Here is an 18574-nt window from a genome sequence, read left to right on the forward strand (position 1 = left end):
GACACCAGTAACAGATGCATATAATGTTGATCTAATTGTAAAATACTACATCTTAATAATGTCATTTGTGTTCCACCTAGTGTATCCTTTACATTTTGAGATGTTTCTTCCATTGTGACTATATCTTTTACTATTCTGAGAAACATCTGGTAAATAATTAACTATTAACTCAAAATTAAGAACACTGTGAAAGATGAAACTTTTAGGAAATATAGATAGCAGTAGCAACAAGTGTACAATATATACTTTGCAATTACATTAACATTTGGAACTGCTTAGAAGAGAATTAGAAGAGATTGGTAAGGTCATGCGTTGGTTACGCAAGTTAACAATGCTGAAAATTTCACAGCAAAACCATTAGATTGATAGACGGTGCTCCCAACACACCAACAATGCAGCTATTTTCCAGTTTTGCACAGACAATGCACAAAATAAATCTGAAGGGGAAATCTAAACTTCAAGTGCTCAACCTCACAGATATGAAGAGAAACATAGGAAAATGGGAGCATGAAAATGCTCATTTGAACTGTCAAGTGACTATTTGCCACAGTAATCTTTACACACAAACAAACCTAAAAGACGGAAACAAGACTTTTGGTTTTGTCAGTCTTTTAGACCATTAGAATGCTTATTGATGTTCAGTGAGATTCAGAAAGAAAAGATCAGCCTTGTTGAACACCTCCATAGACACTTCCATGCTACAATCACTGTTGTCACTGACTACTACTGCTTTAGAGGTAATTTATAAGACTTCTGGTGTAATGCAAACTAAGCCATGTAAACTAATTCACAAATAAATATTTGCTGCTTTAGGAATATTATTTGTTTTCTAGATTAAAGCTCCACATTTTTCAAAAAAATAAAAAAGTAATGTTTTTTTGTAATTATTTAATCCAAATTGTCCAAAAATGCCTCTTAGCCAAATGAAAACCCAAACAGCCTGCTAATCATGACAGTAACAGTAACTGAGTATAAGAGATTGCTTACCGACAGGTTTTTCACACACAAGACCATCTGCCATTGCAGTGCATGGATTCGCTTTCAGACCTGCCACCTCTGCTCTTTCTAGATATGCACAGAAGCCAGAGTCATTTGGCTCTCCAGGAAGCCACTGCAGAGTTGTATTTGTAAAAGGAGACATGTCATCCCATCCCCAGTAGGAGATGTTGATCTTGCGTAAACCTACCCAAGGTGAAATTTTCTATGAATCAGAATGAAATAAATGTGAGACAATTAGTTAAATGCCTTTTTTTTGTTAAAACATTTCAAAGAATAGCTCAACAGCAACAATTTCACATTTTGAGAGAATTCACCATGTTCTTCTCTCACTTTATCATCTCATCAATCATTGTCTATATAGTTTTTACCTTAATCATTCTACCTTGCTGACCCCCTCCAAAAACAAACAAATAAACCACACCCACTATATGCTTCTGTTCTACTAAAAATCTGTGTTTGTTCTATTCAAAGTCAATCCTGATTACTACTATTTGATACAGAGTCAGAAACCAGGCCAAATGGTCATAATGTTTTGGGTTTTTTTTTTTCCCCACTGGCTACTATACCAATTACTAATTGCTAGGCCAATGTGGATAATAAAATACACACAAGTTAATAGCAATTCACAGAAATCAAAGTTCAGGAAAAACCAGGATAAATATTCCATCCTCTAAAATCTGTATTGCTGATACTGATCAACATCTTCAGGCAAATCAGAGACAGAGATGAAAGTGGCACATCCACAACTCTAATGCCATTAAATATACATTGAATACACTTTTATTATTGATTTATAAAGCTATAGAAAAACTAGTTTAGAAAACATAAAAAGCATTAATACTTAAAAAATATTTAGAATGTATCAGTAAAATTACATCACACAAGTTCTACCCATTTTTATCATTTTATCTTCTTTATACAATTACCAAGACAAAAAAGCAGATTTTGAGGAAGAAAGGCCTTTGCCTGTTGCAGGATAAATCTGCATACATTTCTTGCTCCTATCACTGTAAAAATCTCAAGATACTGAAAACAAACACTTTTTCTAATGTAATCTCTGTGCACGCAGTTTTCATTAACTCCAGTTTAAACGTAAGGAACAGAGATACAGAGGGACTATGGGCTGTGACAGGTATGTGGTGGTAGGTGAATACCAGAGCGCCAAACACAGCTACCTGCACCAGGCAAAGGACAGATGCTGTCAGCTCCAAAGCAGAGATGTTGATCTGATTGTGAATTAGGTTCTCAACTGATTTAATTTACAGGCCAAGGTAGGTAAAACACTATAATATACCTAAAGGGAACCTGCCGCGATTCCAGATCTATGTGGTATTTCACAAGTGAACCAAGAGTCACTGCCATCATCTCTCAGAGAGATCTTTCATCTTTGATCTCACATCTTTCTTTAGCCACTCAGGTTAATCCATGGCTGAAAATCTTTCAGAGCTCTTAAATCTACACCTGATCAGAGCATTCCTCTTTTTCCCCTGCTTCATTAGATCAAACTGAAATATGAAGGATTATTAATTTTCCTTCAGAAATACCACTGGTAATTACTTTTTTAAAAAAAAATCAGTAGATATTAGGTCAATACTCCTGACCTCTCTAAAATGTACTCCCTATGCTCTCTTCTTCTGTCCTATCAGTTGTGAGCATGATCAAACAAAAATTCCTACAGCATCTAACAGACTTACAGATGCAAGAACAAACACAAATAAATTAGAAAACGACTAAGAAATGTCCATTCCATAAGCAGCGATGCACTCTGGGAGATTATCAAACAGCAACAAGAACATCCAGCAAAAATGCCACCGCCCACTCTTATGTCTTACTTCTGTATTTACTTCATAACTTCTTTGCTATCCCAGGTGACTAAATTTCCAGGCTAGATTTCCTGTGAGAGCTCCCAGGTTCTGGATACTAGAAAGAACATGATGTAAGCAGTAAAAGTGGAACTTGGGCATCTGGAAAGTGGTAGATAATACATCCTTTGTCTTATCTGTTATTCAGTTGCCTAGATTGCTGTATATGTGTGCGGTCCACATCCATCAGAAAACCTTAGCTATTTATGCATGTCTCTAGACATCTTTGTGTAGAATGCTAAGGGTGCACACCAGGCACGTATAAAAAATGTCAGAGGCTTAGGGAGGATAAATTGCTGACAAACACAGACCTAAAACAACCCTAAATGCCTACTTTGGGGCTGAGGAATTCCAGCCAAGAGAAACTTCAACATATTACTGACTGTTTCAACAGCACTGCCAAATAATTTGGCCTCAGCATCAGTATATAGAAGACAGAGAACCTATTCCAGCTATGGTGAAAAGCATGTCAGGCCAATAATGAAAACTGATGGTGCAGCAGTGACATTTGGAGAGAAATTCTTCTATTTGAGTAGGAGTGTCTCAGAACCCTTTTAATGATGACAAAGCCCCAGGGAGGATCATGAAAGCCAGAGCAGCCTCAGGAGATAAAAGCAGCACCCCTGAAATGAAAGACTTCTAGCAAAAGCAACACATATCGTAGTCGTCATCATTCTTAATAGCTGTAATAGCTGGACAACTTTTAGCCATCGCGTCAGATATCTCAAATTCCATATGTACCATCTTTGGCTCTTTGCTAGCGCAACGTATCAAAATACAGACCTGAATGCTGATTAGCATGCTATCAAATACACACCATCAAAGCTACCGCCTTGCAGGCTCACTTATGCTGCTCTGGGCATGTTGTTAGGATGCCAAAAACAGATTATCCAAAACATTTTTTTTAATGTCTGATTAAAATATGGTAAATAGCTGAGAAGTAGGCCACCAAAATGCTCCAAGGACATGCTTAAAGCACATATTCAATTATGTGGCATTAATTCTGTGATGTGGTGGACTACAGCTGAAGACTGCTGGCCATAGCAGAGATCGCGTGTTGATATCATCAAAGCTTATCAGGAAAAATGACTGCCGCTGCACTGCACGAAAGCCAACAGAAAAAAACAAATAGTGAATAGAGAATTCAGGAAGTTCCATCTGTGATACCTGCAGCCACCAATGTGCTATCAAACTAATTTCTTCATAAAAAAAGCATAAATCTAGTCCTTATCTCTCAAACTGATGAAAGGTTCAGTCATAATAGCTGGAAGTCTCCAAGTACTTGAAGCAACTTCAAAGGTGCCGAATGAGAATGCCAATCCAGTTTCTTCTTCAGGCTTAAGAAATAATGAGAGTTGAACACCCTTCACTTGAACTCTATGGTTGTTTCATTTAATGCACAATGAATGTAGGAAACCAATTCCTTTACTTTGAATATCTTGCCAAAGATGCTTCTGAAGAGGATCAGGCAGGAAGGAAACCAGACTGCCTGTTCTCTGTACCCAGAACTCACTGATGTAAGATTCTAGTTTCCAGGCCTCTTGAAAAATATTGTTATCAAACAGGTGGGTGAAAAACACAGTACAAATCAACTCTTCACTTCAGAAAAACACTTGCTGACATGAAATCAGCCCCAAATATGTCTAATTTTTTCTTCTCAAGAATACTAGCTTCTTTATTGGAAGGTCAGATGATCTTTGCTCAACATGTAAGTGGGAAGAAAGTTACTCCTCAGAGAGTTCTGAAGACTTGTTCTTTCTTTCTCAAGGCCTTGATGAATGTATACTTTCAAGATGTCCAAAACCCACAACCGAGAAACCTATCCTATCCTCACCGTATTTGGCACTTAGTAAGTTGTTCAGATTCAGAGTTGAAGATGAACCTGCAACTCAATCAGAATCGGTTTCATTTCTATTTGAGGAAGGAGGAAAAGCTCCAACACACACGTGAATGCATACACATGTGAACATGTACACATGCAAGAACTTGTCAGTAAACAGTGACATGACCTAGTTCAGGAAACCATTCTTATTCAAGACACCTTTGTCTGACCACAGCAGGGCTGTCCTGCTGCTTACCTTATTACTAGGGAGCCGGACAACAGGTCAGTGGAAACGTACTGAAACATTTTCCAAGTGATTTGACTGTGCCTGTCTCAGTTCTTCAAGCTGACTATCATAGTATCTAATGTGTGTCACAATTTTCCTGGGTGCTTTAAAGTAGTCCACACTTGCTGGAGTTGCCAGTCCACTGGGGACAGAAGTGAATGAGAACTCCAACACCCTGTGGTTCCTACCATTACTAGAATTTTCCTTTAACGCCAAATGCATGATCATCGTTGCACTGATAAGGAGGCAACAAGGTCATCTGGAGACCTTCACTGTCTAAAGCTCAGCAGGACCCACTCCAGCTCTTGCCTCCTAGCAGAATCTGTTTGATTTCAGCAAGGCTGATATCTTTTGCTAGAAGCTAAAGATTTTATCAGAGCTACCTCCTCCTTCATTGCTCCGAAATAGAAAAGGAAGGGAGTGATTGCTGTCTCTACAGAAGGTATAAGAATTCTTTAATGCAAAGTACGCTCTGCAATGCTCTAGTTGTCAAGAGAAGAATGGACAATCTAGTCCAACTTGGGACTATATCTACCTTCTCTAATTTAGAAGCCAAACAAATGGTACAGCTCCATTTTACAGCTGCTAGTACCTAGAAACTTGGTAAAAATTGTGGTCATTCTGCCCTCTTGTCTCTTGATTAGCAAAGCACTACCGGGCATGCAGTGTAGAAGTAGACACGGCTATTCACAAAGATTTCAGTCTCACAGAGAGGGAGTGTAAAAGGGATGTCCCTTCAGATGTTACATACGCATACGCACAAACATACAGAGACAGACCAGTGAATTTTTAGTGACACAGTGCATACAAAAAGGCCACGAGGAAAATGTATTACTCATGTTCTATTAATATTCAGCTCTACCACTCTTCCATGAATATGGAACAATAAGACAGGCAACATCTCCTACTTCTTTGTTGACATTATAAAGCCTAAAATTATTTCATTTGAAATTATTTTCTAGCAAGCAGAAGTTAACTGTCATGTTTGTTTTAATAAAGTATTTTTTTAATCAAGCAAAAGAAAAGATCTTAACAGTTGGAAAAAATTAGTAATTAAAATAACAGCACTTCATATTTTTATACATTAGCTATCAAAATACTTCTTTATTTGATGTCTTCACTTCCCTAATACTTGAGCCTTATTACCTGCTACTACTGCTATTAATAAGTAATGGAAAAGCTTCTGTTTTGCATAGACATAAGACTAACCATTTGCTTTGAATCATAATCTTAACTTTGAATCTCTTAACCAAGATTCTCAACTCTATCTACGGAATGATCTCCTATTTATGCCTCTAAAATTTTTTAACTTTTAAATGCCATTATCTTTTTAACTAATGATTTATCATTACTTTGGACATCAGCATTGAACATTTTTGTTCCCATTTAAAATCATTAAGAGCTAAAGCTGCATTTCATCTACATCATGATACATCCACAAAAAGTCACCAAAACAAACGATAGCTTTTCGACTAATACAGATAATTATTCTTTATAGGATTTAGGAATTATTTCAATTACATTATAGATTTCTAGGTGAAATGGCGAAGTTCATAAAATGTTGCCTTAATAATTTTTCCTTCATGTGGAAAGAGGAAAGGATAGGGAGGAAACAGTGGCTCATAGGAGCAAATATGAATTCCAATCTACTATTTTTCTATTTTTAATCAACTTGTATAGGCCCAAACTTGTTCAAACATGATTATAGAAACCACTGCTCATATCCTGGCCGTTCAAATTGAGACAATTTTTTCCGGAATGCTATCACTCACCATATTCTGAAAAATTATGTATACTTTCAAATGTTTCAGTGAAGAGTTTTTTAAAAAATCAGGCTCCAAGGTATATCTATGAAAACTCCAGTAATACATTATATACAATTCATTTTAAAACAACATCAACAACAACCAAGCTTACTCAATAGCATGCTAGGTAAGCTATTAGTTTAAAAAAAAAAAAAAGGGGGGGGGGGGGCAGGGGGAAAAAGGAAAATACCCAGAAATTATCAGAGTCAAATTTTACAGTGAAACAAAGCAATGCAATACACAGCAGGTGGCCAAATCCATCTTGGGAAAGCTTGTAATGGGCCTTACTAATGTTGTACTGGAGAATGCAATCAAATATATCTTGAGAACTATTCCATAGTTTTATTCCACTACACTATCTAAAATTTAGAACCGTTCTTTAGAATATGTTTCTCCTCTCATCTATTTCTTTCTAGGCCAGTTTTTAGAACTCACAGCACATCCTAGAAGCCATATTCTTGTGCTTGAGATGCAGCTAGTCACGGTTTATCTGTTTTTATAGAACAATCTTTTATAACACTGATAACAAGTTGCCAAAAACTCTTTTAAGTGAGAAATCAACCTTTATGTTAAAGTTAGAAAAGATTTAGGAATTATTAAAGTCTGAGACAAATTGCTGGACAGGGCTTTATTTTCATCTGACAGAAGAGCAAAATTGCAATCGTACAATGCATACCAATAGAACGTCATTCTGTACTCACATCTACAGCCCTATTTAATTGAACATCAGGCAAGTTTTTAGCCATTACAGGAATTTATTAAACACTGATCACTAATAAGTTCAAAAATGTGCTTTTCTCTTATTCTAAATGACCCAATTTTAATTTTCTTTGAAGTAGTAATTATGGAACTATGTTAGAAAGGAAAATTGTGTAACCTTAAGTAGAGAGCTGATACTTCATGTTAAATCCACTGTTTACTCAGAAAATTTAAGTCAGACTAAGTTGCTTTGAGCTCTACAGTGAATGTGATCATTTATAGTCATGACACATTTTTCAGGCACTACTGCTGCCTCAGCACTAATTTAACGAGGCCTGAATAATTTGCAGATGAGTGAAGTGAGCAAGTCTAGCTTTACTGAATAGCCAATTACTACTGAGGCTCAAAATTCTCCTCCATTTCTTAATTATGGAAATTGCTAAGGAATTATATATCTCTTTCAGAAATTTATCCCCACCTTTATTTAAATTCCTTTCATTTTGGATCTTAAATTGTCCTGAAAGTGTACGATACACTTCTGACTCATTTTTCTAATGTGTGAATCACAATATGTTATTACCGAACTTCAACAAACTTTTCAAGAATCGGTTGAACTCCTTGATTTCTAGGAAAATAGTTGCCCTAGGAAGAAACATACAATTAAACTTTGAAAATACAGTGGCCTCTTAGTGCTCACATTTCCACAACATTCACGGTTTTGAGAAGGGCTTGCAGTTAGTTTGCCTCTTTTCTGCATCATTATGAACAAAAAAACTGCTTACTGAAAATACGAGTCCATTCTATTTACTACCTCATTGCTTGGTTTCTCTTCTTTAACTATGCGTCAATTCTAACTATGCTAGATACCGGCACATTTCATATTTTGTAAATATTTATCCAGTGAATGACACATTGTAAGCAGTGGAAGCAAGCTTCATGATTTTTAAGTGTCTCAGTATCTATTAGACACAAACGATGAACTCTAGATGTAATTAGTAGTAGGAGTCATGCATTAGGTCATAAGAACACTTATTTCTCCCTTTCAAATTTTGCTGTTATGGCATGGGTTAAAAACACATGTAAAATCTGGCAAACTGAAAAGACTACAACTTCCCCAATTTCCATCTACGGAGATTATAGCTAGTATTCCAGTGGGACTTTGGTTTAGATACTCGAGTTTTCTTCTTTATAGGGGGCAATTTTTTTTGGAAATTCAGGTTCTCTTCTCAGGCATGCAAAGTGAGTTGAGCCCCCCACTTCCTGAAAGTAGGAAGACAGTTAAACTAGAGGTGAACTAATGGACAGTCAATGTAACAACTCTAACATGGAGACAAAGTGCTGAAATAATTTATTAGACTTCCAAAACCACAATACTAAAGTGGCACTGCTAGAAACTGTAGTAAAGAGACTAATTCAGAAAAAAAGTCGATGTCAAGCTTCACTACAGCCAAACATATGATAAAACCACAAAAACATACAGCCCTCTGAGAATAGTTTGAGCTAACAAGGAATAACATCGCCGTGCAAAGCTCACTAATTAACTGCAACCTACACTCAAGTGTAATTTATAAAGGATGCTTAGCCCTGAGAACAGTGAGTTAAAGGAAAAGTTGCAAACAGTTTATATAATGAAAGCATTGTTTAATTGTTCTCATCTTTGTTTATGCTTACTACACCAAAACTAAATCTTCTCAGAATTTATTGCATGCTAACAAGAAAATTACTATTTTTAGTTAAATCCCACAGTTGTGAGCAAACTCCCAAGAGAACTAATTGCACTTTTAAATGAATATACAACATTTGAATATTAGCAGGAACAATTCATTAACCTCATATTGCTGTTTAATCTACTTTGCAGAAAAACTCGAATCTTCCCTTTCATAATATTTTGCTTACTAGGTCAATAAAACAGCATATAAGAAAAAATATCAACTGTTATTTTGCTTTAGTACAGGAATCTGCAGTCTATCCATTGTGTTTACTTTGGCATTCTCTTAAAGAATTTCATTTATTTTCAATGAAAAATACAAATTAGACTTTAAATTATTGGTGATAGTTTTAGAATACATCTGCAAATTCAACAGTGTTTTGACTTCATACTACAAAGGTCTTTGTTTTGTCCCTTCCTTTAGTACCAAATGAACCTTATCCTTTAAAAGGAGGCAATCTATTGATTTCCAATTTAGTACTGGAATTAAGAGAAATTATTGATACACAATGAGGTCTGGACAGGGTGTGGAGACAATGGCAGCCTCCTCCCTCTGAATCTTTCCAAAGCATCAATGCTTTGTATTATTCTAAACATGATGAAGAAATTGTCCTAAATTTGTCCTAGAACAAGGACTTTGTGTATTAGAAAACAATCTACCAAGTCCCACATTGTTTCTATGAACAATAAAGAGTTCTTAAGTCCTTCCAGGCTGTAGCATTTACTGACACTATTTTAAAGTTTGTAAAACACACAACAGTTACCAAAGTTGTTTTTCTTTTCTCAGTATATCAAATAAAGCAGACATAAAACCAGATCCATATTATTTCCAACGTTGCTCTGACACATTCACTAATCCTGAAAGCTTTTGTTTCACATAGGCAAAAGATTTTAAAGCCTTTCATATTAACCACACAAGTCAAACTCCGCCATAGGTAATACAGATTAAAGGCACAGTGTTCTCCTTGCAGTTGCTCTGACTACATTTGTGAACTCCACACCACCACCTGTTACAAAAATAAGCCATCTAAAATGAAATCTCACACCTTAAATCATTATGATTGCAGTTTGAGAGGAAAAGGAAGAAAAATCAAGAAGTTTCAGAAAGCCTCTGTCACACCTGATAAGACATTTAGGCTGCCTCACACAGAATAAATGTAACTGGACAGACAGATATGAATGAAAAAAATTTTTTTTTTCCTAAATGCAACTGAAAACACCAGGATAAGTCATGGTAGCATTTCATTAGAGATTCTGATAACTAAATGATTGTTTAAGCCAAGATATACTTTTAAAGTGCATACATTTGTCTACAATTGGATAAACTGTATGTGAGGTATCTCAAATTTACATCGCCACGTTGGCTCAGGACATACTTCATTTAAATAAAGATATGCTCAGGAGGATGTCACCTTGTAGAAGTTCTAAGCTCTGAAACGTAAGAAAAATCTAGCTTCCAAACGCTAAAAAAAAGCATTTTCTCATCTATACCTCAAGCCAGTCAGGTAATATCAGTCATATCAATAATCTATCACACACTATTAGATTTGAAGGCCTCCTGTGCAGTATTTCAATAGGAATCAGGGCGGGGGGGCGGGAAGGCAGCAAAATAAATAACTAGAGCAATCATTGCCGTTTGTGATTTTGTTATTTTGGTTTCAATTACATTTTCAACATTATCTCATATCAAAGAGTGGACAGACAGAATGTGTTTCAAGGCTGCAGTAAGTACAATATCAGGGGAGATCTTCTGACATAGAAGAATTACTTCTCTCTCTCCTTTATTAGCCAATAATAGAAAATACATGTCTTTCTAGTAAAAAAATTTTGCTGTGTCCAGGTCCTACATTTATTGGGAAAAAAACAAAAACCTTAAGTACATAACCTATGTTTGCATCTCCTTCTTGAAATGGAACACTAAAAAGGATAATATAGAATATTTTGATTCATAGTGTATGTCCCTAAACTCTTACATTCAGATTTAGTATAACACAAAGGCAATCCTTAACTGCCGTTTCCTTTGTATGCATCTCAATTCATCTGCAACATAACAACTTTGCAAATCACATACTAGCTTGATATAAGCTTTAATTATTGTTCATAATTATCTTTCATTTTCCTGTAACTGTAAAATCCTAAGCTACTTAAAAATTAGGGGTTTTATACAAAGAAATGCTGCATGTTCTACAAACCAAAATACACACTTCTAAAAATGTCCTTTGCTAAGATGAACTGATTTGCTTGTAATGGAATCTTATTCTGCCTAGACATCCCATCTGAGTGTACACTGTTGAGTTTGACATCTTTTGAGCATTCATATACATGTACCAATGACGTAGGTAGGCTTTCCAACAGTTTAAACACAGCAATCAGCATTTGAACATTTAACTGCTAAAAACTGAACCTGACCACTCGTGGACAGGTAATTAATCTTCAGCTTCCCTTCTCTTGCCCCACAGCTAACAAATTCATATGGATCACTTTCCTAAGGAATATTCTGATGGCAGCTTCCTGTACTTGCCAGAGGCACGTAAGAGTTTTCAGCCCTCTCCCTCCCCCACCATTATCACAGAAAGCTAACTAGCTCCTGGCTCATTCCGATGCTGTAGGGAATTTCCACATGCTTCACATACTAGTACAGCTTCTCTGTGACCCTTTGATCCCACATACCAGTTATATAGGGAGCTAGGGTTTTCTGGAGACGTACACATCTTTAGTACCTCCCTGTTCTCAATTGCTTGCAGCCTAGCTGCTCACCACCCAAAAACACTCCTGCGAGCAGTTTTGTGGATAGTGATGTGAAAGTCAGGATTTTTCTCTCTGTTACAGTGAAAATTATTTTGTCTTGTTTTGATTCCTGCTGTCACAGTGTATTGAAAAGGCTGGGATTTCCCAGATCAGTGTTCCAGCCATTCTCTTGAGTCACATCTTGAAAGTAAACAGTAACCTGTAACAGTTAAATCTGGCAAGGAGAAACACCTGGGTGCTGCTGTGTCATTAGCTTTAAACATGAGATTTCCTTAATATGCTACACACCACTTACATCACTCTTTAGCACCACGCTACATTTCTTTGAAGGCAGAAACTTTCCTCTCTTTGGACAAATCCCTAAAATAGATTTCTCAAAGCACATTTAATTCACAAAAGCATCAATTACATTTACTCAAGTTACCTGAAGTGTATACTTCTGTATTTCATCCAGAACAAATTCCACTTCTTTTGAGGTTGTTAATGAGGCAAGATTCCCACTTAAATTGTAGCAATACAGTTTGGCATTGTCATAGCTTTCACGACTAGAATTTATGCGGAGGCAGGCATCTCCAATATGACTCCATCCTTCCCCACACAGATGAGCTAGTGTAAAAAGCATACGATTAAAGCTGATTTGAAAAAACTTTTAAAAAACCTAAGGGAGTCTGAATTTTATCTTCCTGAGATCATAATTCAAAATACATCCCACACTCAATTTCCCTTTTCACGTCACATAAATTCTATCATATTGAATACTGTATTTTTATGAAAAGAAACTTTTAACAAGTTATAAAATATTTTATAAGGTATATGCTAAGTTTCAGCATAACGATATTGTTATGACACTATTTCTTCCCTGTACTCGGATTTGAGCACAACTAAATATTAAAGATTATGTACATAATTAATAGCACTTTAACCAATCACTCTACCTAAATGTTATGTAAATTTCAAAATCTGAAAACAACTGTCCTAGAATTAAGAGACCACAACTTTACCCTATCTTTGCTTTATCATCCTATCTTTGCATTTATATTCACCTAAATACAAATGCAATCAGAATGACAGGAAATTCAGATAACATCTTAGAAAATATTTCCTCTTCAACATATTTCAGCATTACTCAGATTCAGGTAACTATTAAAAGATGAGTAAGTAATTCAGAGCAACTGTTAATCTTTACAAAGATTACACAAATGCAGTTTTAAACTGCACAGAATAAATTGATTAAAGTTATTTAATGAATAATCTCTGTGAAAAAAAACTGTGTTCATTAACTTCATCTGGACATAAAGATCAAGTGGAAAAGGTTCTGAGATCTAACTGCATATATGCAGTTATGAATATGAATTACAGAATAAATATTATTTCAGAATGTTAACAGTCACCTTCCGAGAATATTTTATATTAGCATTTTAATATTCACTGCTTTCGTAGTATTACCAACTCTAGACAATCAAGAAACTAGATCTTAGGCCCTATCTGCACAGGAAAACTGAAGTATAATTGAAGTATAATTTATAAGAAAAAAAGACTCAGCTAGCAAAAGTAACAGTGTCAGTGAATATGTAACAGTAAAGAACTCAGTATGGCAATTCAGCTCTGCACTCGGTGATCCCCACAGCTAGAACTCGTCACCGGCTTGTGCAGAGGTACATGCCATTATGCCTTCGCTAATATTATTACCTCTCTTAACAAGATTAAAGGTAGCATTGATATACCAATCAGTGATGTAATTACATCTGTGTTCACCTGCACAGGCACAGCCAGGCAGGGAGAGTCAGCACGAGCAAAACAAATCCAGGTCTACTCATTGAATAAATATTCTTTGGCAACAATGGAGGAGATTTACTCAGTTTTGAAATCAACTATAATAAGCAGCATCGCCGCCCCACAGCCCTTACCAGGTAGTGCCTGGCACTCCTGCTGCCGCTGGTCCCACTGGCAGTTCAGGTGTAGCGAGCAGCTCTTGCAGCTGGTCAGTTTATTGCAGATCTGTTCATTCCTCACATGACATTTGGTGTAGTTTTTCACCGACTATAAAAATAAAACAGACGAAACAGCATCTCAAACATACGTCAAATTATTAACAAACCAGAAGTCAAAACTGAAATACACAACAGGGGGATCCCTCCCAGAAAATCAAAGCCACCTAAAAGCGAGGTTGAATTTAAGCTCTTTGTGTAGCTTCCCTTATCAATTGCGGAGAGTACAAAATGCATCTCTAGAGCACAAATCACCCCACCTGTCCTACAGAACTAACTTTGAGTGGGTCAAACAGTACTTTGAAGATGTCACTTCCCTGTGCAGAGCCCAGGAAGAGCTTAAATAACTAAACTAAATCTCTATTTCTTAGCTAGTTAAGGGATATGCTCTCACTAAATTATTTCATCCTATGCAGGTTAAAGCAAGCAAAATAATCAAACAATATAAAAAAAGGCACAAGATACAGGTATAAAATAATTACACATCATTGACTGAAGGTGCAAGAATATGCTCTACTTTGTTTTATCTGGATTAAAAGAAACAAAAATAGGAGCTATAGACCAGTAGTCACAAAACACAGGAAGGATTTGTCAAAAATTTCAGTCATGCTTTTTTACAGATTTAACTGCAAACCTGTATGCAACATAGCTAGCACAAGATTTACAGAATCTACAGGAAACCATTTTGTCAAACAGTGACATAAAACCAGGAATAACATTATTCCTTTGGTACCCTTAGTATACAAGAAAAGGAGTAAACACTGAAGGAATTTTTACTTGGGTTTTTTGTTGGGTTTGGTGGGGTGGGTTTTTTTCCTGAAAACTGAGGTCTTCCTTTCCAAGTGAGGCATTTTGAATACAAATCTTTTCCCCCCTGCATACTACTTTTAATTAAGACATAATATTGATATCTTATTTCATAAACTGCCCTAAATCCTCAGCCAATTCATCAGCTTATCCATAAGGCTGTCTCTACTAACTTAAATTCAAGGTAATAATTAAAGATAAGTCCTAATTCAAGACAGCTTTATACTCACAGAACCACAGAATGGTTGAGGCTGGAAGGGACCTCTGGAGGTTATCTTGTCCAACCCTAACAACTCTTGTCTCTCTCTAACAAGAAAAGATTAATTCATGCATAGTAGCAAAAATGGATTGCACTTAGATAGCAAATGTATGATTTACATGACAATTTTGGTTGCTCTCCTTTCTAATAGTCTCCTAGAGTACGATAAAGCAGATCTAAAGGGGCAATATGACAATAAGTTACACAGTTGTTGGTACTGGAATGATGATGACGATAGGGCATCAACCTACTGTAGTCAGGAGGGAAGACAACCGCCTCTTTTTTTTTTTTTTTTTTTTTTTTTTGAAGTCCTGAAATAATGCAATTGTTAAAATGAATTTTCAATCTCACACAGGACCAGCTTCATTCCTGCTGGAGAACACTGCTGTTTAGGGATTTGTTTGTTGTCTTTATTGGATCAGATGCCCATCAGTGAGCTTATTATAAAAGGTACTCACTATTTTTCTAGTCTATAAGAAAGGCTACTGTGAAGCAAAAAAACCAGAGAAGCAGTTCTAGGAGAAGGCATCTACACCACAGTACGAAACAGAGCCAAAGGCAATGCCATAAAGTAATAGAATGTCTAGCTAGGCCAATAAATGCATACGAACAGTAAAGCACAAAAAACTTTTGGTACAAACCCACATTTAGTTTCACTCAGTCATGAAGCAGATTCACAAAACTGCCTGAGAGATGCTTTAAAGTGAATTTTAGAGTACAAGTAGCCACCATCTGCTCATTTACAATACTGAACTAATACTCACTTTTAACACTTCATGATGACATAGTCAAAATCCTTAAGCATTCAGATTGTTTTTAAAACTATATACTCTTCAGCGATATTACATACAGATTACAATTTTCCAACTAAACCAAGATATTTGTTCTATTACTTTCTAATCATGAAGCTTGTTGTACGCTGGTTATTTAATGATTAAAATAAAATTCAAAGTACTAGTGACTATTCTGTAATAATGTTCTCTGTTGTATTCCCTTATTCCCAGTACTTATCTCCCTTAAATCCAATTTAAACATTGCTTGCCTCAAAATCTTATTAGTTCAATGTAGATTTGAATCCAATAGGTAATTCATATTAACACAATATTAAGGTTATAACTTAAGCTACCAAACCCAATGAAATTCAGCAACATGACAGCCCATCTGTTACTGAAGTTCTAGATTGCTGTAGGATATTTATAATGTTTACACACCAAAGTATGAGTAAATCATGTTATGTATAAAGCATCCCACTTATGTCTGATTTACTTAGATTTTTTTTCAGTACTGATCTTGATCTGGTGGTATATAGACAGACTTACGAACTGCAGTGATTTTCTGAATATCCACTGCAGAACGAAAATATTACAATAGTTTATCTTAGAATTTTGGAAATTGCTATTAAATAATGTACCTTTCTCCTCTTCCTGGATTTTTCAGGTTAACAGTATAATCTTGCCTAGTTCGCCTAGTCTAACTGTAAATTATTAATCTAATAGATTTGCTACTATTTCTCTGAAGCTACTCCCAAATCTTACTGTTGGGTACTCCTTAGTCTTAAATTTTCTTTTTTTCCTCCAAGATAAATTTTATTCTATGCATAATTCCTTCTACTACATTATACATTTCCCTTTGACTATTCTTTAAATTCCTCAAATGTAGGCAGATTGCTATGATTATTATTATTATTGGTATTAGTGTAGCATCCAAGGACTCCCACCATGAAAGAGGACACTAACTTTCTGGAAGCAGTGCAAGCATTAAAAAAAGACAGTGACTGTTGACTTTAAGGCCCTGTGTAAAAATATTTAACAATGTAGGACTATAGCTCTCTTTAAAGCATCCTCTAGTATCCTATATCCGTCAGCAGGATGCTCTTTATCATAGCCTTCATGGGTTCTACAATGTTTAGTTTATGATGCCACACACAGATATAAAATACTTTTAAATCACATACCAATTTGGGCTGTATTTAGGTTACTTACATCAACTGGGGCTTTATCATACTGCATGTGTGGAGACTGACACACAAGAAATTCAGAGACTGCTACTGGAAGTAAGGGTGTAGTTGGTCACAGTTACAGAAGGAACACGTCCCCCTTGCAGCTTATGAAAGCAATGAGGCTTTCAAAAATGCAATACAGACTGGATGCAGGAATACTTCAGCTGTGCCTCGTCCCATCACAGTCTCTCCAAATGAGAAAAATCACATGAACTCCACTTGAAAAGACGCATCAGAAACCATACTTTGACCAAAAAAGTATTACATTCATGTGCTATTGCCTGGTGTTCTTGATCCCAGTTGGTTAAGTGCTCTCAATTTATTCTGCCCTCCCATATGTCTGCTGTTTGTTACAGTAAAAGAGTAGATATTTTAACAGGCTTAATGTGAAGATGTAGAATAAGAGCTGAAATTTTATAGGGAAAGTGGTTTTTTTTCAATTTTTTTCAAGCACTTGTATGGTTTTGAAAAGAAAATATTTTCTCTCAATCAACATTTTTCAAGTAAAGTTTAGTATTATATTACTGCTACATTTCAAGCCTTCAAAATACTTTCCTTAAGTAATATGGGAATAAGTTACTTTATTTGCAAACTTTTAGTGTGGGCAGTTAACGTTTCTATAAACTGAAGGATTATAGGTCAACGTTGTAGACAACAAGTGGAGCATATTATTACAGCTACCCTATCTGCAGTGATTACTTCAGGTTTTACTGTAGAGGAGTAAGACAACGGAAGGGGAGAAGGAAGCCATTTCTTGTTAGTTCCTGAAGCATGCCTTCCAGGACTGCTGTTTGGATCCGAAGTGGAGTTTGGTGTGGAGCCAGGAAATGGGAAGAGTCACTTTGAGGATATAAAGAATCAATACCAATTTGTTTTGGTAACTAGTGCAAGCATTTCCCATTGTTTCCCAAAGAACAGGGTGAGGGAGGAAACAAAGAAGTGGGTTGAAAAAAAAAAAATGGTAAAAAAAGACAGAGAAGGGAAAACCTTCAAATTTTTTCACATTATAAACATCAAAAAGAAGCCAACAGATTGTCCAGTAACAACCTACACGTGCACATAAATATTTTTACACTTTTCAGCCTATAAGTCTATCAGCACTTGAGCCAATCACAAATATAATTGGCATGGTACATGTCCAGACCCAGCTCACCCTCCTCTTTCTCAAGCACATTGCTTAAAGAAGGCTGGCAAGCAGGAGGCATTCCAGTACTTTCAGGGCTTCAATGCAATCACACTTTTTGAATGTGCCTACACATGCCTGCAAAAATAAAACAGCTTTATGGCCACCATGTGGACTTGATATATTGCTATCCTTAAAAATGATTACTCTCTTAAAATATTAAGGCACTCTGCCACTTTATCAACCAATATTTTGCTCCATTTCGAAGAGCAAAAAACCAACTGATAAAGTAAATTTTTTTACTCTAAAATTCCGGCTCTCTCTGGTCTTCCTCAGTGAAGGAAACTTTGCCTTTTGTTGCAACTGGTCGGCCCTCTTCAGTCATTTACCATTTTATTTGTCACAAGGTACAAAAAGATTTTGCTTTCATGGGATGGCTCCTCCCTGAGGAGCAGACCAATTCTTTGTT

General features: G+C 36.0%; 1 protein-coding gene across 1 annotated transcript in view; it reads right to left on the minus strand.

The window, feature by feature from the left end:
* The window catches only part of ATRNL1 (attractin like 1), a 550130-nt gene that overhangs the window by 417723 nt on the left and 113833 nt on the right, over positions 1–18574 (minus strand). Inside the window, exons 14-16 of the mRNA XM_050899286.1 lie at positions 13837–13969; positions 12354–12535; positions 988–1201 (exon numbers count right to left, since the gene is read on the minus strand). Coding sequence (XP_050755243.1) covers positions 988–1201; positions 12354–12535; positions 13837–13969 — 529 coding nt within the window. The remainder of the gene's footprint in view (positions 1–987; positions 1202–12353; positions 12536–13836; positions 13970–18574) is intronic.

The sequence above is a fragment of the Gymnogyps californianus genome, chromosome 6, assembly GCF_018139145.2.
Source record: "Gymnogyps californianus isolate 813 chromosome 6, ASM1813914v2, whole genome shotgun sequence".
Lineage (NCBI taxonomy): Eukaryota > Metazoa > Chordata > Aves > Accipitriformes > Cathartidae > Gymnogyps > Gymnogyps californianus.